Below are 27704 nucleotides of genomic sequence, written 5' to 3'. Positions count from 1 at the left end.
TGAGGGAGACAAATCCAGACAAAATTCATCTGGACTTTTCCGTTGTGAGACTGGTCTCAGGCTGGCTGCTGGGGGTCAAGACGGGTAACTTGTGTTGAGCCTGGGCGTAGTGCTGGGGTAATGTAGGGTGTTCTGGTGTGAGACTGTAGCAGCCTGGAGCTAATTCATCTTTGACACCAGGGGTGACACCTCCTAGAGGAGCAAGGCATGGTGAGTGCATGGAATGAGGAATCTTCGGTCCTGGTCTGGGTATGGATCTATTCCATGTCTCCCCTGGCCATGCTGTTTTCCCAGCCACCTTTGTTTAAACGTATGAAGCTGCAGATGGGTGTATGTCTTGCCAAAAGTGTTTGAAAAGCCACTGCAAAGAGCTTGGCATAGGAAAAAATTCTCACATTATTATTCCGTTGTTGGTGCAAGATTTAGACTGACTTAGCACTTTTTATGCTGCTTTAAAAACACCTGCGCCTGGGACTTCCAGGTCCATTCTAACTCTTGTATATTTGCTTAATACCCAAAGTTATATTTTTTTCTATCAGTAGCTTTCTGTTAGGCTTGGATGCTCTCAGCTTGCCTGTCTGCTGTCCACATTTGTGAATTCACATTGTCTATTATACTGATCTTGAATTTGGCAGCCCTGGCAAACCTGGCAACCAGCTTTAGCTGGTTGGGTAGAAGTCATTGGACTTCCAACCACCATTTCTATGATTCTGTGATAAGTCGTCGTCTTTCCTTTTTCTACAGGAGGGTAAACCACTTCAGACACTTCCATCTACTGACTTATTCACAGTAGGTCTTTTTGGTGACCTGTCTTTCAATCATCTCCTTCTGTGGAGACTGAAACCTTTGGCAGAGGGACAGGAAGAACAGTTTGGGGCAGTGGTTCCTCGAACTGCCACAGCAAGTTTGTCAGTCAGTGCCCTCAGCTGTGCACGTGAGGGTTTTCAGTGTCAGAGCTGGGGCTACCATGGGGAGCTGAGCTGCCTTTTGCTGGAAGCCACACGGCTTTGGAAGATGAACAGTTGCTGTCTGGGAAAACAGCTGATACGGTGAGGTGGTGAGAGGGAATCTTAGACTTCCTCAACAACGAGTGCCAAGAGTCACCACTGGCAGTGAACCACTTTCCTGACACATGAGGGGTCTGCTTTCTGCTTCTTTCATGAGCAAGTTTATACATGGGGTGAAGGGAGGAACCTCATTTTCCTTTGCAGCGTTGGGAGCTAGGAGAGCCCACAGACCTGTCAGGTACTCGGGCAATGTGTGGCCTAGTTGGGATACATTTCTTGCTGCTTTTGCAGGTGTGAGAGAGGTGGAACAGAGAGAAGCAGCAAAATAATTTGTAGTTTTCTAATCTTGATACATGTAAAGATGGCAGCATTGTACCTTGGGACAGAGATACTTCAGGATTAGTTTTCCTCTTCTGTTACTGTGCTTGTAACCAGATGAAGTTTCAACCGGTAGTAAGTGTCCTGATGAGGCTTAAAGCCACAGCTCTTAATTATATTTCTACCGAGTAATAAATATCCCCACTGTTTTCAGTAAAATCTACACTCTATAATCTTCTGAGTGTAATAGCGAGGACACAAATAAAGATGATGACTCTCACCCACCCTATTTGTGGCTGGCTCAGTGCTTAGAGCTGTAAGACTGTGGAAGAGTTGTTCCTGGACCAGTGCTCATACTGAGGGAGGTGTCGTGACTTGCTGTGGCTGGCACATGTCTACATGCAAACAATATGCGTGTGCATGCACTGCATTTAGTTGATCACGAACCACCATTGCTAACACCATATTCAAGGATATTCTTCTGTTTTTCTTGTTTCCATCTCCTCTGCCAGAGAAGGGGCTCCTTATGGTCTCAGCCAGATTTTGACCAGGTGTAGTGCCCCTGATTGGTGCCAAGGCTGTTGTGTCCGGGCAACCTGGTGCGGGTTTCTGACCAGAACATAAATAAAACTGATTTTAATTCAGTGGCACGTAGTAGGAAGCCGTGCTGAATTGCTGTTATTTTTTTCCCAGATTTAACCTTTCATGTGAATGGCTTGCTGAGATTTTGCTGTCAGCTCTAATTGACATAACTGGTGTGTAACACAAGAGATGTGTCTTACGATGCATGATGCAACAGCTTTAACCCTCCAGCCCATACTTAGGTGAAACTCCTGCTGATGCCAGTGAACTTTGTCATCAATAAGATGTTTGTTGTGTTTCTGTCCAAAAAGCAAAGCAAAGATGACATTTACAGCAAAGAAATCCCCACGGAGTTTGAGCCGTAGGAGTAGTCCTTTTAGACTGTGTGATTAAGGACTGAAATTGCTAGATGAATAAAAAGCTAGGTCTCCAAAGGAGAAACAAAAGAACATTATATCTTTTAAATGAATAAAGATGAATGAATACATTGGCTACCGACCAAGATACAGCATTACTACAATCAACATAATCCTTCCTAAATGAATTGCCATATACCGGAGTGTGTTTACTAAGAAAAGGACCTTAAAAGCAGGATTCTCCATTAGTAGCCTAGCAGAAACGATGCCTCAAGGATACAGAGATTTACAAGGAATTCCCTCGGTTGATTCAGGGCTCACCCTAGCTAAAAATTACTTCCTATGGAGTGTAACCTAGACATAAAATTCAAGAGGGAGGCTAGTGCTGATTAAAAGCAGATCTTCTATAAGCAGACAGTACTTCATGAAATCCCATTTACAGCTCTTTGATCCTTATGAAAGGATTTTAAACAAGCATTCCTCCTGGGGAGGATGTCTTTCTTCCTTTGCCATTAAATTAAAAAATGTTCCTTATTTGTAAGTACTTTGGTAGAGCCGAGGTAACTGAACTGTATTGTGTCACAACCGGTTCTGAGTCTGACCAGCTCTGAAAATAGACAGCCAAATATCTTTTAAATCTCTCATTTATTATGGGAAATAACTGCAAGAACGGATGCATGGAAGTACAGAAGAGCTCTGAATATTTCCCTCTGTTGTCTGCCAGTGGGAGTTTTGCTTTTGAGGCACTGCTCCCTCCCAAATATTCATGTTGAGATTTTGATAGCCAAGGAGAACACAAACATCGGCCTGGGGATTTTGAGCTTTACCTCTAAAATGAGGATGTGCCTTTTTAACTCTCAGTGGTCCTTTTAAAGTCTTGGTAACAAAGGATTCTACCTCTCAAATGCTGAAAAAGTAAAGAGGAACGCCTTGGCTGCATGTGTGATAACATAGCTTAATGCCTTCCTATGTCTATTATGTTTAACTTGATGTCTTTTAAACCACGTACTTACAGGCAGAGAACTGGAAATGGAGGTGGATTTAGAAGTTAACCTGTTCTCTAACTGCTATTTAGCATAAAATCCTTACTCATCTTCAGGGCCGTGAACTAATCTGGTTTTTAGAGAATACACCCATTGTTGCTGTAGGAGATCTGAGGACAATGGTATATTCTAGTAAGTCCTTAGAATTATGCAAAGGGTGAAATCACTGCTGAGTGTTTTCTCCTCCTGTAGGACTGGAAAATTTGGGCTAAAAGTGTTGCAAAGACCTCTTCAGTTGGCAACGGCTGCAATGCAGCAATTGTAAAACTCCAAATCTAAACATGAAGCGGTGCTGAGACCCATTTTCTGGGTATGTCACGTGAATTTCGTTGTAGTTAATTTGTAAAGCAAACTGTAAATAATTAAAAAGGCATTACTTGCTTGATTTAGAGCTGGAGGTTTAATAGATAGACATTCCATTTGTGAAAGAGAAGCAAAAATATAATAGCATATATCAGAGTTGCAGTCTGGACAGATGCTGCTATTTGGTTAAAATATCACTTCAAAATTTCTTTGAATGTTTTCATATGTCTAGAATAGATAATGTTAGATTCTTTTTCTTGCCTTTTTTTTTTTCCCCTTCAAGCTCCATTTTGTACTGTGTAGGTGTGGTTTTTCTCTGAAAGGTGCGTGCAAGTGCAGTACAATGGATATTGATGCTGCAGAGAAGTGTGTGTTTTACTATAGCTTGTGCTGCATTGTACTGTGGCATGATGCACCAGGTTGAAATTACATTTGTTTAATGAATCTTATATCAGACAATGGCAGATTTATTTCTTCTGTTGCCGTGTTTTTAAGTAGTTCTAGAAGTAGATTGAGAATTGCACGTTTTTTTTTTAAAGATTTTTGTGTGTAATAATTTTAAATTTATGTGGCTTAAGTGCAGTAGGTGAATGAAAAAAAAGGATAATTTTAAATTTCTTTTCAGTTGATCTTCCTTCAGCATTGTAATCTAACATTTGGATCATATTTTCAGATTTTTCAGAGTTGAGTGATTCACTGACCGAAGGAATTTGACTTCCCTTGTAATTGTGCAGGGCCCTCTGCAGAACTCAGGACCACAGTGTGGGGTTCATCATCAGGATCATCTGGCACGTTGATTCAGACCCTGTTTGTCTCTGCTGGCCCTTTACCATTGAGAATATGTGAAAATATGGATATATTTCATGAAGAGCTGAGACAAACTGCCTTAAAAAAAAAAAAATCAAAACAGGCAATCTGTACAAATTGTCACCAGTTTACAGATGTTTCATGTTGCTCTTGCTGTAAAGCAAACAATAGTTGTAACTGAGCAAAAGCCTTGTGTATGGGCAGACAGCCCCTCCTCCTGCAGCAAAGCATCCTGCAGTTGTAGCATCTCCTTCTGCTGCCGTGAAAATTGCTGTCATGTCACCGGCTAAGCTCGGTGGCTTTGCTGCCAGATTAAGCAGGAAAAGCTAGCCTGAGATTAGCAAAAAAATCACCGGGAATGCAGCGTGCAGGGTTGGGAGGTGGAGAGCTGTGAACGATAGGAGTGGCTGTATCGTACTGAGCAGCAAGCTGAGCTGTGTAGTGCTGGAGCGCTTGTAAAATGGAGCTGTGGGGATGCACAAGACACGCATCGTTTGCTTGCTGAGCTGATGCTGTCTCATACCCAGCCCCAAAACCCGGAAGCGAACAGCTCCGCGTTGGTGCTGCCGCATCGATGCTGCAGTGATGGCTGGAGAGCCACCTCGGCTCCAATCCTCCCCCTAAATGCTGAGCAATTGCATGAATCCACACCTCCCATGTCAATGAGCGCGGGGTTTTTGTTGCCTTGAGTCTTGGCACCCGGTGAATTGCTCAGTTTTTATGCTCGTTGTAATTCCTCCTCTCTGTTTTGCTGTGTCCCTGCTGTCTGTCCTATATAAAGGTTTATATTGCTGTCACCGCCTGGGTTGAGTAATGAGTGCGCTGCTGTTTGTATTGTGAGAGCACCCGAAGGTCACCCCAGTGGCTGAGGGTACATCTGAGAGCTAGGCAAAGAAAATGGCCTGCCTTGAGGGATTTACAGCTGGGAAGGGGAAATATGGGCCAGCGCTGCATGATTAATTCATTAGTTTTGGGTCACTCCTCCCTCCCCCTGCTTTCCCAAGGACACAGCAGACCGTGGCTGTCCTCCAGCCTGGAGTGTTAACAGGAAGAAGAGGACTTTGGTCACTAGTTTTTCTGGATGTTTGGCACTTGATAAGGAAAATTGCGAGCAGCCTGCCTGACATCAGGCCCCTGGTAAAGAGTAAATGGCCCCCGACCACACACAGCCTACTACTCAGTCCCCGTGTGCCCAGATTTCTGTCCAGGATCTCACTGCAGCAAGTACCAGTGACCTGAAACAGTGCAGGAAGCATCCTGGCACCAGTGGGCATCACAGCAGAGTAGGGATGCAGCATCCCTTTGTGTTCTGGCCAGGGTCATGCCTGTACCCAAAGCTTAGGCTGCGATGGGCTCCGATTATTCACACGTTGACCAAAGCTTACTTCATAAACAATTTCACAAATTGCTTGTCAGCATGAACCCACACCTCCCTATTAGCCAGTTACGCTTGTATCATTTTTCCAGCATGGTCATGGAAGTGCATCAGCAAGGACAGGTGCACACAGGCATTTGGTACTGCTGTTCAGGCTGGAGATGAGCCACTGCTGGTCCCTGCAGGGAGTACGGGGGCACAGCGTGCTGCTGAGATGTCTGTGCAGCACCCAAACCCAACCTGATTTGCTTGTGCCCGTGAGCACCGTCTGTGTAAATGTACCCAGCTTTGCTCCTGGCTTGTTGCGATCTGTAACACGTCCTACAGACGCGCTTATGGTTTTGAGTGGTTGGGAAAAGTGCCAACAAAACCCTTTTCATCAGAATTTGCTGATTCACTGGGATCAAAATGTATGTCAGGGATGTTTTCGCATCGATCAGTCCTGGTGAAAGCTGGGCACGACTCCATGGACACCTGCCTGGTAGCTTGTGTCCCTGGTAGCTTGGCAGACTTGGGGAGCAGTGGGGAGCATCAAAATTTGTGGGGGATTTGGCAGCCTCATCTCCATCCCATGGCTTCCTATTCCTGGCTGGGCACAGTCTTAGCCACAGGCCAGCTTAGATGCTGCTTCCTTTTGCAACAGTTCTGGGAGGTTTGTATTTTCTTTTGAGCAGGAAGATGTCAAGAATTTAAACATTGAAAGCCTCTGTAAAGTGCAGATTGCTTTCTTCACCAGAATTTCTTAGACCCTCTGAAATGCTGACTTTATAGCTAAACATTCAGTAATCCTTTATAAACTGTAAGTGAGACTTAATGTAATGGGTGACACATAATTGAGTGCTTTCTTAAAACTAGATTTGTATCCTTTTGGGTTTCAGATTCTTCTAATATGTTGTTTTGCCACATACATATATATATAAAAGCATATAAAATCCTGATGTATACAGTTATTCTTCTGGGGTTGTGCTTTGTTTTATTTTAGTCTGTTTTATATTCTCAGCCTGCTACATTTGTTTCTATGTATTATGCATCTTCTCCTAAGTGTAAAAAAAAAAAAAAAGAAAAAAAAAAAGAGTAGAACATCTTGATGAGCATGCAGATTTTTTTAGCTCATTGGCAGTGGCAGATGTGGTGCTCCGGGAGCATTCCCTGCCGGTGTCAATGAGCTCTTGCCTCTTTGTAGCAGGACAGTATTAATGGGTAGGAAGGCAATTGAATGAGCTTAGAAAGAGCTCACAAGATGGTGGTCTCTGCAGGTCAGCGGGTAGTGCAGTTCATCATCATGGTAAGGAGATGCTACTGCCAGCACATGGCAAAAATTTATTACCTTTCAGGCTGCTGATTCACAAATGCTACAATTATAAGTGACAGTAGAGAGGCTGGGGAGAAAACATGGAGCCTGGTCTGGCAACTTGCAGAATGAGGACTTGCACTTGTCTCTGTGCTTCAGTGGGAGGGTGCCAACATGTGAGGCAGATCCCAGGGATGTATTTTGGTGCAGTTTTGGACCTTGATTCCACCCCCACGGTCATTTGGCTGCTTCAGCACATGGAGAGGAGCCTCAAACTTTCTGTATATGTACTCTTTTGTCATGCACTGTATTTAAAATGTCTTTATAAATGATGGCTACTTTCCCCCTTCTTGCTTTTCTAGAATGATACAGAGGGGTTCATAGGCTTCAAACCTACAAAACATTCATGTACAAGCTCAATAGTAAATATTCAACATTAGGCCTGTAACTATGAAGTTGCATTGAAGAAAGGTTGTTATAACAACCCTAATTCTGACTTAGCATTTTTTATCAATAATTTTTTTTAGGAGCTCTCGGTTGTTGCCCTGGTTTTATAGACGAGAAGGCATATCAGCTTGTTCAGTTGTTTTCTAAACTGGGAACTTGAGACGCACGTGGTTTATATGTGTGAGTCATCCTGTAATTAAACTGTGAACTGAGTCTGGAGTGAGGAGTAATAAAGCATGGACAAAATGGAGATTGTGGGTTACTGTTTGGTGAGCCAAGGAATTAATTTATAATAAATGGCCTATTATATATGAATGGGAAAAGAAGGTTCTGACTGCAGCATTCGCTGTCACTTGGCAAATGCCTTTCCAAAGCATCATGCACTGAAGTTGCAGCCTTTCCTTGTCTCTGGGTAGGTGGTAAGGTGCTGGCGTTTCCAGTATGACTTCTTCAGTGGGGGAATTCAAATATTGATTCTGGGGAATATGCTGTGGTAAAAATTGTTTTCTGTAAAATCTGTGTTTTTTTCTGAGAACAGAGTGTAACCGTTTGAATAGAGAAAAATGAAAAGAGGTGATGGTTGTGAGCAGTGTCCCAGCAGACTTGATGTAGAATCACAGAATCATTTAGGTTGGTCTGTTCCCGATGTACGACATGCTATTTTAGGTAAACCTAACTTTGGAGACTGCACTCAGGGACTGATACACAGCGTGGGGAGCCCCAGTGCAGACTGCCCCCAGCCACCTAACTTGTAAGAACGTTTGGCACGTACCTGCAGGAATCATGAGCCAACAGACAGCAATTCCTTCGTCATGCCCTCAGTCTCCATGCAGAAACAGCCAACTAGAAACTGTTTTTTCTGCTGCACCTCTGTAACACAGTACGGGAAGCACAAGCTGTGGGCCGTGCAGCCTCTTCCAATCTTGTCTCTACCCGTTTGAAGCTCTGTCACTCTTCCCGGGGTGCTAAGAGTCCCATTTGAGCTAATGTACAGTGTTGGGCAGTTTTGGTCTCCGGGGTTCACGTTCCTTTTTGGCCTCCTTAATGTAAGGTAGTGGTAAAAAGGGGATGGAGCAGGATTTCGAGTGTTTCTATGTTTTCTGCTTTGAGGGTAAAAGTGTGTGACCATCATGAGGCCTGATGTCCCAAAAGTCAGTCATAAGCACTCAGTGAAACTAAGTCTTTCTCTTCTACTGCCTATGTACCCCCCTGAATCTATGGTATAGATCTATACTTAGGGTGAGTGTTTTGATGTTAATGGCTTTGCATATAGTATAAGCCTATTTGATATCATCAATCTGTTGTTATGTTTACTGTTTTGAACAAACCCACATTTCTTCCTTTTTTTCTCCCCAGAGTGACCGACTACTCATTAAAGGTGGAAGAATTATCAATGATGACCACTCATTCTATGCAGACATATACCTGGAAGATGGACTTATAAAGTTGGTTTTTTAAACATTGAACTTTTTTTGCATGCCTATTAGTATAGACTAATGTGATTTCTTGATCGTGTTGACCAGATATCTTGCAAACAGCATCTTGGTTATCTCTAGATGTGGGGTCATTGTAGAGGAGTGCTAAATAATGAAATTCTGCCATTTTATCCTTGCTAGGATTCAATAAGTAGAAAATAACTTTATTGTAAGTGGAGGATCTTTGCTCTTCGAGCAGTTCAGTTCTAGCTTCTTCCAAAACAGTCAAACTGAGGCAAAGACATAGGATCTCTCAAAGCAAGAAGTAATGCTCAATGCATTGAATATTTTTTGAGTCCATGTATAGCAGGAGGGTTATTACAGCATTTTTACCCCCAAATCTAATCAGGGCAAATACAGACATGCTGTACGGTATTGTGCAGCACAGAAATATCAGTGTTATGCAATGCTGAGAGGGACTAACTCCTTCTCAGTCCTGCTGTTGGTTAATGCTGAAGTATAGCACGTTCTGTTTGTACAACAGTGTTATATATTTCTCGTATGTCCCTTTTCTTGCTTAGAAAAAGTGTTTGATCTTAAATCTTCGCACAGTTAGAAAGAGAATCCTACAGACTTATTATGATATATAATATAGAAACTGGGAAAGTATTCTTAGCTAAATGTAAATAGATATTACTGAAAGCCCAGTAAACAGTAACAGAGAGATCATGTAGCTCTACTGGTCACACCTCGACTTAGTGGGGATGAGGGATAACTTTGCTGAATTATGTATGCTTATAAGCTCTATAATGTACACAAGGATTAAAACCATTTTCTTGACTGCTAAACATTCTCCTTTTTGATCTAACAAGTTTGGTCTCCAGAGGCTAAAATTTATTGCACAGAAGTATTATTATGGCTATATGGTAAATAATTAATTACATACTTGTTTCCAGAGCTCCTTTTCTTGAGATGTCATCAGATTAAAAATCTGCTTCTTTATATATTTGTGCCTACTTACATTATTCATGATTCAGGTTTTTTTAACAGAAAAAATTTGGAACACTTTTATCCACGGACTGTACGGTTTTCTTTTTAGTATTTCACTCTGCTTTTCCAGATATAGTGTAATATGCATTGCAGAAGAAACAAAATGAACCTGTTGTTGTAAGTAGAGAAGGCACAAAATTTTGAACACATACCTTTCTTTTTAAGAGCAACAATTAATCAAGTTGTACTCTATGATAGATATTTTAGTTGATGTTTTTTTCTGCTTTTGTTTGTTCAGATGCACGTTTTCTGTTAATACTTGTGAGCATCAGAACTGATTCAGCAACTAAGTGCATGAGATGCTGAGTCTGAAACTGCTGTGAATTTTTGGCCTCGATTCCAGAAATGCAGGGGTACTCCTTAGGAAGGTTAGCAATGCCAAGTTTTCAGCTGCCCTGCCATTTAGCAGCCCTTCGTTAAGTACATAGACTCCCTCTGAAATCTGTACCTCCGCAATGTATCCCAGCTGCTGAAAATAGCTAGGATTAATAATGAATGTATGGATGATACTTTAATTTTTAAAACTCCTTTATCTTTCCCAGAGGGGGCAAATTTGCTGTTCAACATCCTGTAGTCAAGACTGGTGTCCTGAGTTTAGGTGACCTGACATTTTTCTGTGCAAGCTGCAAGAAGTCCTGCTCTGAAACACTCAGCAGCTAATTTGTGAGCACAGCCTGATGTGAGAGGGGCTTGGCTCCTAGCTCTGTTCAGGTGATAAACTCTGCAGCCCAGGAAAGTGCTATATTTTCTGGGATTGGTCTTTTTCAGTTTCTCCAGCTGAAACTGCCCGTTGTGTCTAAATGGTTAACATAGTTGTTCAGTGTTACTCAAGATCCTTTGGAGCTGGATCTTGAACGTCAGGCAGCCACATTTCAGTTGATGTCCTAACCCTCCGGCTGCAGATCCTACTGTTAGCACAGAATTCTTTCCACAAAATGGAATGGACACTAAACCACTGAGCCCCGAATAGGCAATAGTTTGATGGCTTTGCTGGGATATAAAAGATCGGGGTTTGTTTTACTGTTCTGCAGTGGAAACTGATTAGAAGATAGAGGGTTGGGTTTCTTTTGCAGTCTAATGAAATAGAGTAGGGTCTTTTTAGGCCTGTGTACCTGCAAATTGTTCTGCAGAGAGGCATGTACACTTAAACTTGAATGCATTTGAAGATTATCTATAGTTTGGAGGATGGTAGATGCTTTTTCCAACCTATCAAGGCTCAAGGTGGCTCCCTCCCTACAAGGGAGCACTGGTACATGTGCATTTTTTCCAGCTGTAACTTAAGCCATGAATTTTTGAGTGAAATTCACACTCAAATAGCAGCTGAGAGACTATTCTTCATTATCTAAATAGTAGTTTAGATATTTAGTAATTTAAATTACTGTTATTACATAAATAATATATTTTGCTTACATGTATCCTGTCTTTCTCATCCACATACGGAAATGAGCCTTGGTCTCGGTGTGAAGCAGTAGGTCACACTGTTTGCTGTCCTCTGCTCCATCCCTGCCAAAGGAAGGTTTTGGGTCACTCCTGGAGTGTGGGGACTACCAAGTGTGCAGGATGGGTGGCTGGGGACCAGAGCTGGACGGCCAAGCTAGAGGGAGCCTGAGGTGTCTAAAAGAGACCTGGGCTTGAGAATGACTGAAATAACTCCATAGTTGGGGGAGTTTTCCAGCTTTCTCAAGTTAAGCTTATGAAGAGTTGGAAGCCTGATGTTTCCCTTGTGTTTAAATCAGCCTGTGTACGACAGAATGTGCCAGCTTGCTCAGTTGAAGATTATAGACTGCATCAATCCATCAGTCTGAGTTTCTAGTTTGCTAAGTTGCTGGTGCATCAGAAAAGCAGCTCAATCGTTTATGCAGTGCCTAGAATAGAGTTATCTGTGCTATTGTATTTTTTCACCCACAAGTAACTGAACCCCATTCTTATTAACATACAGTTAGCATTAACAAGTGAGCAATTCAGGAATCCTGTCACATTATCCTACTCTGTGTTTGAGTCAGTCAGAGTAAAAATAACCTTGGATGCCAGTGAAGATCAGCCTTCTCCTAGCCTTAATCTTGAAGCCAGGGCAAGAGATGAGACAGGATCCCGGCAGGTGATAGCACAGCATCATCCACAAAGGCTATGTGGTTCCATGTCACTTCAGGTGACTTCGGCTGTTGCCAAATAAGCTGATACTTGACGGTGCACAGAAAATAATGAGCAATGAGTCATCAAAAAACTTCATACTTAGCACCCTTTTGCTTTGTTAGGATGTGTGTCCTCTTGAATAGGGAACTGGTAGGTATTGGTTGTGGAAAAAAAAAGTGAATTGCTTTTATATTTTTGCATAGGTTTGCTTTAATAATGTTATTTTTAGAAGGTGTGGTAGTCCTTGGAGTGCAATTCCAGCTTAAACATTTTTAACTGAGATTGGTCAGAGTTATTTTTTTTCCACTTCCAAGTTTTGCAGCCACACAAGCACTGTGCAATACTTGAGGATTGTTCTGATTAAAATTTTGGGAATAGATTCCACTAACAAAAATTGGTGCCACACCATTATTATCCATGGGTCTACATAACTTTATACAAGCTCCCAATCTGCTCGTGGGTTGGAGTGCCTTATGGTATGCCTTTGCAATTCAAATTTTGACAGTAGAGAAGCTTCTTGCAACACGTTTGTGCAATTTGATGTGCTGGGCTGCTTCTGCGTATCGATTCAGTGTTTGTCATGGTATCATCAGCATTCCTCCCAGCTGTAAACAGGTTACAGCATGCTCCCAGTGCTATATGTGTTTATGAGTATTAGACGTCAGACGTGGGCTTGCTTCAACGGGATTCAAGCTGTGATATTACCAACTCTCACAAGCTAAGCACTTTTGGATTTGTTTAGCACTGAGCAATTGAGACCACAGCTCTGGCTGCTGCCGGGGAGTTTGCTTACGGAATGGCTTTGCTTCTTTCCAGCCAAAACCCACAGCACTGGGGAACCTAGCTGCTGGAGGTGACATTTTTGCACAGGGTATAAATAGCCCCAAGAGGTCAATAATTTTTTTTTTTTAACGACTCTGGTGGTTTGGTCAAATTCCAATTTGAATAATTACCCTGTTTTTTTTGTTCCCCCCCACACTGGCTTTAATTAACAGTTATATTCGTTTTCTGTTCTAACTTGCTGTGATTGGCTGTTAATCAGGTGCTGTGTTTTGTTCCATAGGTGGGAGTTGCATTTTCATATGAGAGAAACAGATTGAGCAGCTCAGATGTCTGGGGTATTTGTTTAGCTGTGGGTAAACGTTATTTTATCCCAGACAAAAGGAAATTAGGACAGGGACTGTGTGTCAGCAATATGAGATAAACAACTGAACTTAAACTATGTTATAGCTATCTCTAAGCCCAGATAGATTACAGATAACAGTGCAGAGACATGGCTCCCACACAGAACAGCACATTTTCCTGTTTGGAATCATACAAAACAGACTTATGAAAATATAACGTGACTTGAAAAGCTAAAGGTTAATTTACTCACAGTTATGTCCATGAACACTGAAAGTATTTTAAGTATCTAGAATTTGCTTGATATCAACCTGGGGACAGATTAATATTTTTAATAGTGAAAACAATCCTGTTTTGAAGAACTAAAAGGGGAAAGATGGCAGCAGGTAATTAACATTGTTTCCACACAGTTGTGCAGAATGTTTCACTAAGCTTTAATTGTGGGAGGATGAAGAATATGTGAGTTGGTAGACTAGAGTTGTTTGACTCTCAAATGTGTATTTCTGTATCTTAGCACATTTAGATTTTGTTTTAAGGGTAAATTTGCATTGCTTGATTACAAAGTAATTATGATTCCTTTCTGATATACCTTTTGATTCTGCCGTATATTTACAATTCCAGCTTACTGTCATATTTGATCTATGTTTTTCCATTTTCATTTAAGAACTTAATGTAAAATATTGGAGCTTCCAAGAGAAAGTTAACCCCAGATATCTGTCCTTGTTGAAAGACAGGACACTCAAGTCTCACCCTGAATCATATATAAATAATAATAATAATTTAAAAAATCATTTTTCAGTGCTGGTGCATTACAGCTTCTTTATTGGCTGCTGGAGCAATAGGAAAAGCAATAAGAGCACGTGGCCCAGCTACACAGGTTCAGGGATGCTTTGTTCTGCCAGGGCAGTGCACAGCAGCCAGAGCAGGTGTTTGAATTTCTCTTTTCCTTTGGGGTCTCAGTTCTTTCTGTCTCTTGTATGGCCCCTAGGTTTCTCTCCAGTATGTGCCTGAAATAGCTTCTGTCCCCTTTGCTTCTTTGTTTAAGTAAAATAATATTGCCTTTCTTTGCCTCCTAGGCAAATAGGAGAGAATCTGATTGTACCTGGAGGAGTCAAGACCATAGAGGCTAATGGGCGTATGGTTATTCCTGGCGGAATAGATGTCAACACTTACCTACAGAAGCCCTACCAAGGAATGACTGCTGTCGATGACTTCTATCAAGGCACAAAAGCAGCACTAGCAGGGGGCACCACCATGATCAGTGAGTACTGGCAATGCTAATCCGTCCACCCCAAGTTGAAGACCATGTATCATCGGTGGGGATAGCTACAGGAGGCTCCATACTGATACTCTGAGATCTTTTCCAGTGAATCTTCACATTTCTGGGCACTATGTCGGGAATTCATTGAGCACTGTGACCCGGGGCTGGTCTGAAAATGAACCTACACTCAGAAAGAAACAGCAGCATAGGGAATTGTCTCTCGGATTTCCCTCTGAAATACAGAACAAGCATAAGGGATAATACACATTTTTTAAAAAACAATGTAGTTAATGCTATAGCTATATGATATAGAAAATCTGGCAAAAATCTGTTGTTTCCACCTAGTGACATTTCAGGGGCTTTGGAAATAACAAGATGCTTATTTCTGAGCTTGGATTTGGAACAAAGAGTTGAAGAAGTCCTCAGTGGAAATGTCCTGGAATCCTTGGTGAAAGGGAGAAGTGTTTCTAATTGTTAAATACCCTTCCTCTGTGTACTATATGGCAGGAAAAGATTTATCTCTCTCCTACCAGTAGCAGTTTGACCCTTCACTAGACTTTGAGAGGCAGTTGTTCAGGTGACAAATTGTCTTAGCTTCTTTGTGCAGAGGAGCTGCCCCTCTGGGGCAGAGGTTTGCTCCCTCTGAATTGAGATGTAGCTACTTTTGATGAGCGGTGTTATCTATTACCTATGTTCAGAAGCAAATATCAGCTGAAAGGATGTCTGGCAATAAGCACAAAATACACTGCTGTTCATTACTTTTGTTAGCAATTTTTTCAGTGTATGTTCTTCAGTTCAAGCTTCCTGTGATACATTAGGTTTACATATGCCATCAGTAAGCACATTTTTGTTTCCATGCATTCTTTTGACCTAGCTCTTCAAAAGGATAAGTATATATGCATAAGTAGTCATGTCCTTATTTTATGTCATTCGACTTAGTGACATTATCAGATGCAGAAATCTTAAGACAGTGAAGATGTGTAGTTACAGCATACTCAATCTGCCATGTAGTGTGGCTGATCTTTTTGTGCTCTACATCCTCTCTGTTCAAATATTTGGCCGTATTTCCGATTCTGACTGCTGAGAAAGCATTCAGCATCTTCAGTGATCCATTGGTAAGGCAGAGTGAGCCAATTCAATGACTATGATGGACTGGTTAATAATAATGCTAACTGTGAAGTACATAGAAATGGACACACCAGACAATGAATACAGCTAAGTCCAGAACCTTAAGTCTCTCAGAAAACTGTAAATGGAAAGATAAATATGCCCTAAATGGTGAGATGTTTGGGTCTGCCACTGTGCATCTATTGCTGCGCCAAGCAGCTTGCCAAAAAAACTCACTTTTAGTGTAGACTGTCCACAATTATGTGATGCCTGAGACAACAGGATCTGGCTAACATCCCAAAGTTACTGTCTCCACACAAACTGACCCAAATGCTGCTGTTTTGGCCAAGATTCTTGAAGGTTAATTACAGGAACTAAGGAAATCTGAGCAGTGTGTAGTCTGGGTAACAGATACTGAATCTCTTTTTCAGTTGACCATGTGCTTCCCGAACCTGGATCGAGTTTACTGACCTCCTTTGAGAAGTGGCACGAGGCAGCTGACACCAAATCTTGTTGTGATTATTCTCTCCATGTGGATATCACTAGCTGGTATGATGGAATTCGAGAAGAGCTGGAAGTACTGGTGCAAGATAAAGGTTAGTGAGTGAAAACAAACAGTATTTTTGTTTTTATTGAAATGTGAAATGTCATACAGAGGGGAAATGAATGATGTTAAAGATTACATTGTCTAGAAAAGAAATGCACAGGTGCTGGATATGCTGTCCAAGATTGTGCCCTACCTTGAACTTTTTGTATTCCCTTGCTGCTTTTGCTGCTTTGTAAAATAGACCATGTATGTTATCAGACACTAACATATCGTTTTACACTTGCTTTTACATGTGGAAGTAGGCTCAGACATTGCATAACGAGACTTTATTTTAAGATAAAATTCAGAGAGCAGCATTTAAGGTAATCATCAGTCATCTTATTTCATGAATGGAGAGAATGAGACATTGAGTTCAGATTTCTACTAGACTGGACCCTGTCCATTTAGCTTCATCAAATCAACCCCAAATATGAAAGGCCAGGTCAGCATATGTGTCTGAGAAATTTACATCACAGGCTGTTGCTAATTCCTCAGCAGTTGTCTGAGATACTTTACTTGCTAGAAATTTTTTAAAACGTGGCTATGTTTTTAAAATAGGTTCAAATTATTGAAGAAAAGAGAGCCTAAAGTTAGGTACCTAATAATGAAAAAGCGTCCTGATTTTCTCAAGTGTTTGGTCTCCAGTGGCTTTCCCTGAAGTTACTGGAAGATGATTTGTATCAGGACTCACAAAATCTAGGTCACTAATTTAGGAATCTAAATTCAGGATACAGTTCAATTAACAGGTCTACCGTCATGTGAGATACTGTAGGTTACCCTATCCGGACTCCAGCTACCATTCGGGACTAGGACAGATAAAACAGCTCATAAATCCTCTTCCACACCTGCCACTTGAGTTTGGAAGTGTCCTATATGGCAGGCATCTTGGTAGCACCATATGCCTATGTGCGGGCAATTGAATCTAGCCTTCAGAAAGTAAGTTTTGGTCTAGTTCCTGCCTAACAGTGTAGATTTTCTGTCCAGAAGCATATTTTTTCAAATGATTTTCACTTGATATTTTCTTTGCAAATGTATGGATATTAATTAGGGAAATATTTTCTGAAAATATAAAAAAAATTTCTTAAGTAAATCAGAACAACCTTTTTGTTAGGAAGTGTTAGTATGTATATGCATATTTGTTTGGTGTAGTGCTAGTGATGACTTAGATTTGAAAAATTCTCTTCATGTAGAAATATACCATCAAAGTAGAAAATGTAAGCAAAATCCTATTTTTTTTTTGAGTGAGCAGTTGTTCACTGAGTTACTGTGGAGGTGAAGTCACACAGAGGAATTTATTCTGTATCGCAGCGTGGTAGCTGTACATGTGCTGTATAACCAGTGTTTAGGCAACAAAACTCTTCAATCAGCAAGATTACACATAATTTAGACAAACTGCTACTGGTCTTACGTAGGTCTTTAAAAATCGCCTATATACAAGGTGATGACATCTGTTGACACTGATGGTGCTGTTCCCCTGTTATCAGTGTTAACATGGATACACTGCTGTGCATTAGCCGACCATCAGGCAAGTGTACCGTGCCTTGTTTCAAAGGGTGGGTGTTATTTTCCAGAGCACGTGGATTACAGACAGCTCCACACTCTCACACGTGCCTTGGGCTTACATTAAAAGCCTGGTGCAGACAGTTGGGTTAACAGTTTTTTCTGACTCTGGAAAAGTGAATTTTCAATATACCTCTGACCTGCCTTCACTTTTCAGGGGAAGCAGGAATCAGTTGATTGGTTCCTGAAGTGGGATGTATGATGTGGTCCTTGGTGGCCTCTTTGGTTGCAGCAGCACTAGGAGGTCACCTTTGTTCTCATGGATGCTGCAATCTGGCTCAGTCAGTCAATGAGAATTACTCTCACGTGCGAGGAGGCACAAGGTATGGGAGAGTATGAAAGCATGAGCACAATAGGAAATATTTCAAATTAACAGTTAATACTTGCTGATAATTGGAAACATTTGAGCCAGCTGGTGCAAGTAGACTTGATGTGAATGGAGTGACACTGGTTTTCATCATCTGAGAATCCGGGTTGAATTTGTTCTCGGCTGATTGTCTGGTGGGTGAGTTAGGCAAGGAGCGGGACTCAGTTAATCACATTACAGTGCTGTGTGCACCTAATACGATCTTGGCTCATATGAGTAACAGGAGCTGCTGATGAGGTGCCCTGGCATGAGGTATAATTGGCTAATTAATCAGTTTTAAATCAATACAAAGATAATTTAAAGAGACACAGGCTTTGGATGGGCCTGGAGATTTTTAGAACCAAATGTGGATTTGTAAATAATCAGACTTGTAGCAGTTCAGCAGCTAATTTGTGACTGTGATTCTCCAGTGTATGTAAAGGAACAACAGCCTGAACTGTGTTGACAGAGGCCTTGATGATTCCTTTAACTACTGTTCTTTTTCACTGTTAAAAAATTGTTTGAAATTTGCAGAGGATTCTGTTGAGCACTCTTGGTGCAAGAACAAGCATCCACCCATGACATGGGAAAGAGTATAGTATGCAACAAATGTTAAACGTGAAGTTAAATATGCAGTGAACTAGGTCTTTTGAAAAGCCACATATTCCCAGTGAGAAGATCAAGGCACCAGACCTTGGCACTGGGCAAAAAATCTCAAGCTGGATATCCGTGTATGTAAATTGGTGTTATTTTACTATGGTTATCTCGCAGAGGCACTGTATTTGCAAGATTGGATGGTTTAAGCTATCTTTCCTGTTAGCAGTAAAGGCAGCCTGTGAAGTGCCCTTTCATTTTGTGTATATCTGATGTGGTTTTTGGTTTACATCAGCACATTTGGTTTACTTCTGCACTGCGGGAGCTGTCAGAAAGGGAACAGGCTCAAGGTCCCACAACAGGGTCCCTTCTGAGATGCTTTCTATTCTCATATGGAGTTCAGGGACAACATTACCTTGAGTGGGAGCAAAACTCATCATCATGTTTCCAAGGTCAGAAAAGGGCCTAAAAGAAATTGGAAGAGAATTTTTGATACTTGGGCAATGCATGTCTTCCAGCCATAATACCTAGAGAAAACTGCCTTACCTCCTGCAGGGCTGTGGCTAAATGAATTACCTTTGGCTAGATCTCAGTGGATAAGGGAGAGCAATAGCTCACCTAGCTCTTTGCTTACAGAGAAATGCATACAAGAGGATTCAGTCACAAGCTGTCACTAAGGCTAGTCTGCGTGGCTTGGACTAGCTTTGATATTGGTCACCCGTGCAGCTAACATCTAAGACACTGGGGGGGATTGTGAAGAGAAAACAGAGCTTTCCTCAAAGGCTGGTTGGGCAGATGTGCTGAATGCTGCTGTAGTCAGTCAGAGGGTAGACAGGACTGCAGGTGTGAGGCTGTAAGCATTGGTCTCAGGGAAAACATAGTTAAACTTCAAGATTTTAAAGCTGGGACATACTGACTGCATTGAAACTGTATAATATGGAACAGGCTGAGGCATTACAGTTAGTAAAGCCCACGTATGTTTTATGGGATCCTGAGAAACAGAAACAAAGACTCACCAGCTGAGGGGGCTCCATGGTTCAGGGTAGATTTGCTCGGGTTGGCAGTCAGTGAGGAGGGGCCAGCTCCCCCTTCATATTTATCCTGAGCTGCCTGGCCTTAGCAGGAAGACATAATACCAGGGATCATTTCAAGGTTTTATCCTCCATGTATCCCAGGGTATTTTAGCCTTATAATTGTGAATAAGCAAGCCCTGTGCATGACTGTGAGCAACCAAACCCTCTGCTTGAGGATATAGCTGTGCATGTCTAGACCCATGAAGAAGGTGTATCTTCATCAGGGAGCCTTATTCATTCAGCATAACCCATGTGAATAATATGCACAGTTCTCTTTCTTATTTCCTTCTGCCACAGGAAGCAGTTTTCCTGACAGCTGTTCCGAAATGCAGCATACATGGCTTAGCTTGGAATTTACTTTTCTTTGAAGCTAGAAAACTGTGAGATCAGTCCCTGTACCAAGCTGGGGATGTTGTCAGTAGACTAAAGAGTAACGCAAGTTTATAACTAATATAAATTCATATGTACAGAAGATATCAACAGAAGATGTCTGGAATTCCCATTCCCTTAAAATATGAAGCTGTGTAATCCCTCTGTGCAAATCTTTGAAACAAATAGCAAAATGTAGTGGTGTGAGTACAGTTGATACTTGGCCACCAACACTCAACACTAGCATTTCTTACTGATTTCTAAAATTTGGTGCTGTCGTCCTTCATGGTTCTGTATTGCTGCCGACATAAATCCTTCCATCTTTGGAATGTGGAGGGAGATGTATGGCAAGTTGCTCTTTGTAGCTGATTTCAGGCTTTGATTCTGGGTCTGCTATCAGCTCAGCTGGGTGCTTTGGGCAGTAGGATCAAGAAAAAGCAAGCCAGTATGTCAGTTCAGACACATGATTCCTACAGCTAGTTCCTCAGCACTTTGGGGAAGCATAACTGGAAGTTTTTCTGTTTAAAAGCACGGTTTCAGGTCAAATTGAAATGCTTTCCCTGATTAGTTAAAGAAACCTAAAAAAAAAACCCTGGCAATTCGCAGAACCTAAAACTTTGCAAGGTTTGTTGTTGTTGTTTTTGTGTTTGTTTGTTTGTTTTAACTTTACATACTTTACATACTTGTTTAGCCACTGTCATTTGTCTGTGATTTGGCTCCAAACAATCTCACCTGCAGTGGTGGCTGGGTTGCTCCAGGGCTGAACACTGCAATCCACAGAGTCCAGCAAATTCCCTCTGAAAAGAGGGGATTTAGGCTTCTGGTCATAGTAGCTGTAATACAGCTGTGGAGTCCTGCTTTATTTCTGCCATTCATTGGTGAAATTCCTTATGAATAATGTATGATCTGTTTTTCCTGATTGGTTTTGTTCAAATACAATTTAAGAATCCGCTTAACCTGACAACGCCTTTGCATTTTGTCTTTAACAGGTGTTAACTCTTTTCAAGTCTACATGGCCTACAAAGATCTCTACCAAATGTCTGACAGCCAGGTATTGCTCTCACTGTTTCTCATTGCTGTGATCTGTCTTTTCTTCTGTGGTCTCCCTCCTGTCAGCTGGGGAGCTGCTAAAATTGAATCCCAGAGAAACATTTCCACTGGTATGAGTGTTACTGATGAGAATTTGCAGCTGAGGAGTTTTTCTCTCTGAAAGGCCAGTGCTGAGAGGTGGTGAAAATCTGAATGTGTTCCATAGAGTATGACTTTCAACTTCTGCAAGGATTATTTGGTGTCCCTGGCATTGTAACTGCTCAACACTGCCCAAGATTTTGCCCTCCACTTTACTTTGCTGTTACCTTTCAAGAACTCTATGTCAGAGAGGGAGAAAATGGTGGAACACATGAGGCAGTGACAGTTCTGAGATTTCAAGAGTTTCTCAGTTGCTGCAAACAGCTAAATACTGTCTCTGTTTGGGGGAGATGGCCTTTTCTCATTAGGGCTGGAGATAACAATGAGCTTGTTTCTCCAGTGCTCATTACAGATTCCACCCTCTTCAGCTTTCCCATTCATAAGTATCAGGTCATTATAAATGGACAATGGCATCTGTTAGTAATAATAATGTTTGCTTATTCAGTTGAGAAAATGTTTAAATTGTACTGATTCCTAGAGCTGTAGCTCTCAGTCTCTTAAATAACTGATACTACACCTCCAATACATGTGGTTTTAATTGCAGTTTTAGACAAAATAGTACATAAATATTCTCTGGGAGGCAGTGCACGCCAGCTTCATGTCCTGGTTGGAATTACCAGAAGTGCTTCAAAATGTTAAATGTGCAGCTGGACTAATGCTTGTTACCCTGTGCAAATGTGCATGTTGCAAGCTATGTATTCTGCCCCATTTAATGCTAGCTGAAGTGATGTAGAGAAAGTGGGCGCTGAAGAAACCTTGTCTTTGGTACTTGATCTGTGTTTGAAAAATGTGTTACTGTGTTACTTAAGTCTGATTTATGCAAAGAATACATAAGGTCAATACCTGTTGAAAAGGGAACTACGGTTTCAGTAAGTCTAATATCAGAAAATTTCAGTAAAAGCAATATGAACAGAGTTCTGAGTGTGAATGTGTTTTCCTTGTTCAGCGGTATTTCCTTCTTTGTACCACCTGCAGCTCTATGAAGCCTTCACCTTTCTAAAAAGTCTTGGAGCTGTGATCCTGGTGCATGCTGAAAATGGAGACTTGATAGCTCAGGTGAGTGAACTGTGATTTTTGCTTCACTTTGTGAGAAGATTCACACGAGAGGGGAAGTAAAAGGCCTCCAGTCTGAGTATAGGTAGGAAAAAAGGGAACTAGCTAGTAAGCACATTTATTGAGCCTGATGCCTTATGCACTGCTGGTGTAAACCCTGGCATGAGAGGATGGAGGCCCTTCTGCATGCTTTGGCAGAGCATCTGTGAGGTATAGGTGTGATCCAGACAGCTCCTTGCCTTGGCTGCAAATGGGGACTGGTGAGGGGGACAGAAGGAAACAAGATCTCTTCTGAATCCAGCAGACACAAGTGAAGCAGAACAACCTAAAGCCTTACTCAGAGATTTGGGGGACAGGAAGTGGATGCGTGAAACTTTATGCTAATGTCTCTTGTTGCAACTATCAGCATAAATATTATAGTGAATTTAGAGCAGGTGGTAAAGCTCTCAGAACTCTTTTTTTTGAGAATATTCTTATAGATCTCTGAGGTTTGAATATAAGAATCCACAACGATCTTCAAACATATAAAAACTGTGCATTGAAGTATAAGTCATATTTTTTAAAGACACCTCCCAGAACCAGAAAAATGGAGTCAAATTCAATGTGTTCCATTAAAAAGTCCCAGATCCCCAGTGACCTCTTTGCAGGTAAGGTCTCCCAAGTAGGGATTATCCTCACGCTAAAGCGTGATCTGTGCAACAGCAGCGGATCGAAAGAGGTATCCCAAGGACAGTAGTCAATAGTAAATCTCTCACTGGTCCTTTTGAGGAGAGGATTCCGCTATAAAACAGAATGGGGAGGTCTGACTGGGTATCGTTATGAGTTCGTATATCTGGGACAGATGAATATTTTAAGGCTGTAGCAGAGACGTCTCACTCCTCTGGTCCCTTGTATGTGTGTAGAGCACTTCAGATATCTGTGAGGCTCCGAGTGAGCTGACTGATTTATTTGCTCAGCTCTTTATCTGCTGGTTTATCAGCTAAAGACTAAGCAACAGATCTGACAGGGAAATTACAATAACAATAGCTGAAAACAAGTTGTCTTTGAGCTCTACACTCGGGAAGCCACATGCTTGTTGTCTCATGCATAAGGGAGGCTCTTAAGTGAATGTTTGAATGACTGAGTGTATAAGCACTCTTGCCTGTAAGGGTTTATTTTGTTGTTTTCCCCTCAGTGGGATTTCTGTCTTTTACCTATGTGGTACAAACTTACTGCCTTTAACAGCCTTCTTTCCCTAGGTCAAGTTTGGCCAAAATAACCACTGGACTCAAAAGATGCTAGTGAGGAGTCAGCAGGCACATACAGTGCAGCTGTATTCTTCTCCCGTTAAAACCAAGTGAAAACTATCATTTGGATTCAAGAGAAAAATAATGCTGATTTTCCATGAAGACTAGCATGATTTAAAACTACCAATGTATATAATTTATAATTTTAGCATGACACTAAATGTCCAGTGGAAGCAAAATCGATAATAATAAACATAACTCAATATTACTGTATGAATGGCAAACTGAAACAAATCAAATGGCACCCATGATGTTTTGATATGTGCTCCATTAAAATCAACGTACACTTGTGGAATTGCATTTTTGATGAAAATCTGTTTCTGTTAGCTTTTTCTTTGATCAGCTTTAACATACAGCCATGGAATATGAGCATACAGGAAAGAAACATTAGGAAAAGAGGAAGCAGTAAAGAAATGTGAATTATGTTATACATCAACATATTTCCCCAGCATTGCCATGTCTTATAAAATCAATCTGTTCCTTATGTTTTTATTTAGAAGGATTATTTGGATGGTGAAAAGAAAGCTGGGTGCAGAGATGTTTTGCAGGACTATCTCGTGGAAACAAAAATTTGATCTTATCAAACAAATATTCTATCATATTAGCACTATCAAATCCTCTTACAGTGAAAAAAATTATCATATGATCTGATTTTATGACTTCCTTCAAGATGCAAATGGATCCTATTTTGCTGTCTTGCTATTTTTTGTATTATATGGATGCAACTGTTTATTTTTTATTGTATTTTAATTATCTGGAGTCTTTAACTCACAGTGTTTAGAACTGTTGCATTAATGATTTAGGACATCTGCTTTTAAGAATACGTATGAAACATTATGATTTTCCAACCAAAATAATCTTTATTACACAGTTGAATTAATACATTCCTATTAATCAGCTTTGATTGATTGCAGAGAAGGCAAAAGTATACGTGAATATTAACTTAGGTTTTGCTCGAGGATATTGGTAATGTGTGAGCTTTGCACCCCTGGGGACCTGGGATCAAATATTTATTAGATGACATAGTAAAGTATGTTCGGTAACTCCATCCTTGTCTCTTGGGGACATTTGTTTGTGTCAGAGACATTACAGTTGTTGCACTCTGCTCATTACCTGTGGGCACAGCAGGCCAGGGTTTGAGGGACATCAGCAGCTCTGTTCCCACATCTGCTCTCTTAGCAGACCTGTACCAAACTCAGATCAGAAGTGGCTGAATAACACTTTCTACAACAAGGGAGCTTTATTCCAATACCACTGCTTGGTCTTAAATTAAAGAAAAGCGAAGCTCCTTTTCTATTTAAAAAAATTGACGTAATTGCACCAAAGCTTGGTAGCACAGATTTTTAATGACAAAACCCCCATTGGTCCTAAGCAGGGCTTCTTGGTGTGGACACAGTGCCCTCACAACTGGAGTGCACTTTTTTTACTTTCATGGAAACATAGTCTTAGTGATTCCCTCTGCAGGAAAAAAAGTGTAACAGAAAGCTCAGTGACAAAGGCAAGACTTTATCTGATGAAGTGTCAGCAATGCTAAAACTTTAATGAAGATAACAGCACTTCATAGGTTGCAGACAGAAAGGAACTTCTGGGAGTAAAGAAAGAATTGCAGGATGGAAATATTCATAATTACTATTTAAAATATTGGTTGAAGCCTGTTCCCTAGGCTGGTGTCTTGGTGTCAGATAGGACTTTCTGGAAGACAGAGGAGACTTTAGCAGGCTTACACAGCTGCATTTGCACTAACAGAAAAGGGACGGTCAGAAAGCACGGCTGTTAGCCTGCTGGGGGCTAACTGGTACGAGAGTCTTGTCCTGGTGAGGTTGTCAGTATTTATCTGTTTTGTTCCAGGAACAAAAACGCATCCTGGAGATGGGAATCACGGGACCCGAGGGACATGCCCTGAGCAGGCCCGAGGAGGTAAGAGGCTTCTCTCCTCTTGTCGTTCATGGAAATCTTTTGTCAGGCACATTGTACCCCTGCGTGGCCTCTGTACGTGCAGGTGACAGATGGGTGCATGGGGTAGATAGTCTGTTTCTCCCATGACTTCCAGAATTACTCAAAGTTGTGTAAGTCCAGGTCCTCTTCAGCCTGTTTATATGAAATACCCTTCTGCTGCCGGCCGCGGGTGCATCCCCGCAGGCCTGAGGTGTCCTTGTGCTCTGTCACAGCTCCACCACCGCGCTGTGCCAGGCCTGCAGGCCTTTTGGACTGTGACCCCGGTGGTTTGGTCTGTGACTACAAATACCGGGCTGAATTTCAGATTTCTCTTCATTTCCAAACCCCATTTCAGCTGTGCTCTGACTCTCTAGGATTGGAGAAGGCATAGCAGGCTGAATGCCAGCAGCACAGCTTATGGGATAGACTTTGAGTTTACCAGATTCATTAAATTGCCTTGGATGAAAACCTCCTATACAATGGCTGTGTACGTATATGCTGTGCATAAATGTTTGCCAACATCTGAATCTATGTTTATGTCAGCAGATACATTTGTAGTAGAAATGCAGACTGTAGTAATGCAAATATGTGAGAATGGAAAGATGCTGCGAGGCAGCTCAATTTATGCAATTCTCTTGTAATAAAACGAGCCGCTTGCAAGGATCATCTCAGACATCTGGAAAGGGTTTCTTTAATGAGAATGAAAAGACGGATACATGCCGATGTCTCTTAATGTAGACAGTTCAGGCTGCTAATAGCATGATGGGGGGCAGTAGTGGGAAGTGACTGCCTTCCTTGAAGACTAAAGAGACAAGGCCCTGGGGATTTGAGGCTAAACTTGAAGAGACTGTTGTGGTTTGCAGATCTTTATATAACCTCTCCCCAAGGCAAAAGGAATAAACTTAATTGGTCACATTCTTCTATTGAACTGTTTGTGTTTTTTCATTTTTCTGTTTAACTTCCACTTAAATTATTCTGAAATAATTGAGGCGTTTCCTTTTAATGAGAGTAAGGACCTAAGGAAAATCTGCGTTTGCAATTTCCAGGAAGGAATTTTATATCTTTCTGACTGTGCCATCTGATGGCCTCAGCCCCAGTGCTGAGGCATAGAGGTCCTGCTTTCCTTTTTTTTTTTCTTCTTTTTCCCTTTTTCCTGATTTTCCTTTTTTTTTTTCTATAGGTGACTGGGGATTTGAGAGCAAATATTGGGATAAAAGTCCTAGGAGAACCTGAAGTGACAATCTGATTTTAAGAAAAAGATATTTTACAAATCTGTGAAGAACTAAGGCATGTGGTTTTAGACAGGTTAAATTGCTCAACTTTTCTAGCACAGCTTTGGGAGAGGATTTTGTGTGTTGCCTAGTCAGTATTTTCAGTTATAACAGATTTTTAGGTATTGCCAATGCCAATACTGTGAGTCTGTCTAGGAAGGAGGAATAAAACTGATGACTGGGTAAAGCAGTCTCGGAGCCACTGGGAAGCACTGCTCCTCCATATGAAGATGACTGCTTTGTGCCTATGTCCCAGATGACTCCTTGAAAGAAGATTGTATTTATGCTTGCTGACAGAGAGGACTTACTGGGCGATGTTTCAAAGGCTTTTATGGATTATGGGCTAAATTCAGTCCATAATGCTGAAGCTGCTGTTTGAGAATATGTTCACTGTCCTCTTATCCTTATGTAAAGATTTCAGAGGGTAAGCTGCCAGGGAGAGCTCTAAGCTGGGGCACTGTTCCCTTGCTTCGTTCTCCTTCCAGCTGCAGAATACAGTGAGAGGCCCAAAGTACAGGCTTGGGAGGGAGATAAGAAGGAGCCCTGCCAGCCACTTGGATGTGATCTTCCTTGCGGGCCAGCGAGCTGTATTAGCACTAGGACAACTGTACCCCCTTAGCGAGTACAGCCTGGCTGTGATTACTCCTACCACAAAATGCCTGAGGGGGTTAGCTCCTGCTTTCCAGCACTGCATATCCCACTATGGAAAAAGCAGAATCTAGTCCTGAAGTATTGTTGCTAAACAATGAGAAATATGGCTCAGTACTCCAGTTCATTTTTTCTTGTCTGCTTTTGCAGTTAACTTCTTTCATTCTTTTTCCCTCAG

At 41.5% G+C, this 27704-nt stretch overlaps 1 protein-coding gene across 2 annotated transcripts in view; it reads left to right on the top strand.

The window, feature by feature from the left end:
* CRMP1 (collapsin response mediator protein 1) overlaps window positions 1-27704 on the top strand; it is a 49695-nt gene that overhangs the window by 7283 nt on the left and 14708 nt on the right. For both annotated transcript variants that reach the window (XM_083834461.1, XM_083834462.1), the window contains exons 2-7: window positions 8886-8974; window positions 14326-14510; window positions 16049-16213; window positions 21135-21196; window positions 22309-22389; window positions 25521-25589. In XM_083834461.1, the coding sequence (XP_083690587.1) occupies window positions 8886-8974; window positions 14326-14510; window positions 16049-16213; window positions 21135-21196; window positions 22309-22389; window positions 25521-25589 (651 nt within the window). The remainder of the gene's footprint in view (window positions 1-8885; window positions 8975-14325; window positions 14511-16048; window positions 16214-21134; window positions 21197-22308; window positions 22390-25520; window positions 25590-27704) is intronic.

Source organism: Anser anser, assembly GCF_964211835.1.
Source record: "Anser anser genome assembly, chromosome: 4".
Classification (NCBI taxonomy): Eukaryota; Metazoa; Chordata; class Aves; order Anseriformes; family Anatidae; genus Anser; species Anser anser.
Note: the sequence above shows the minus strand (reverse complement) of the source record. Positions and strands in the feature narration are given on the sequence as shown.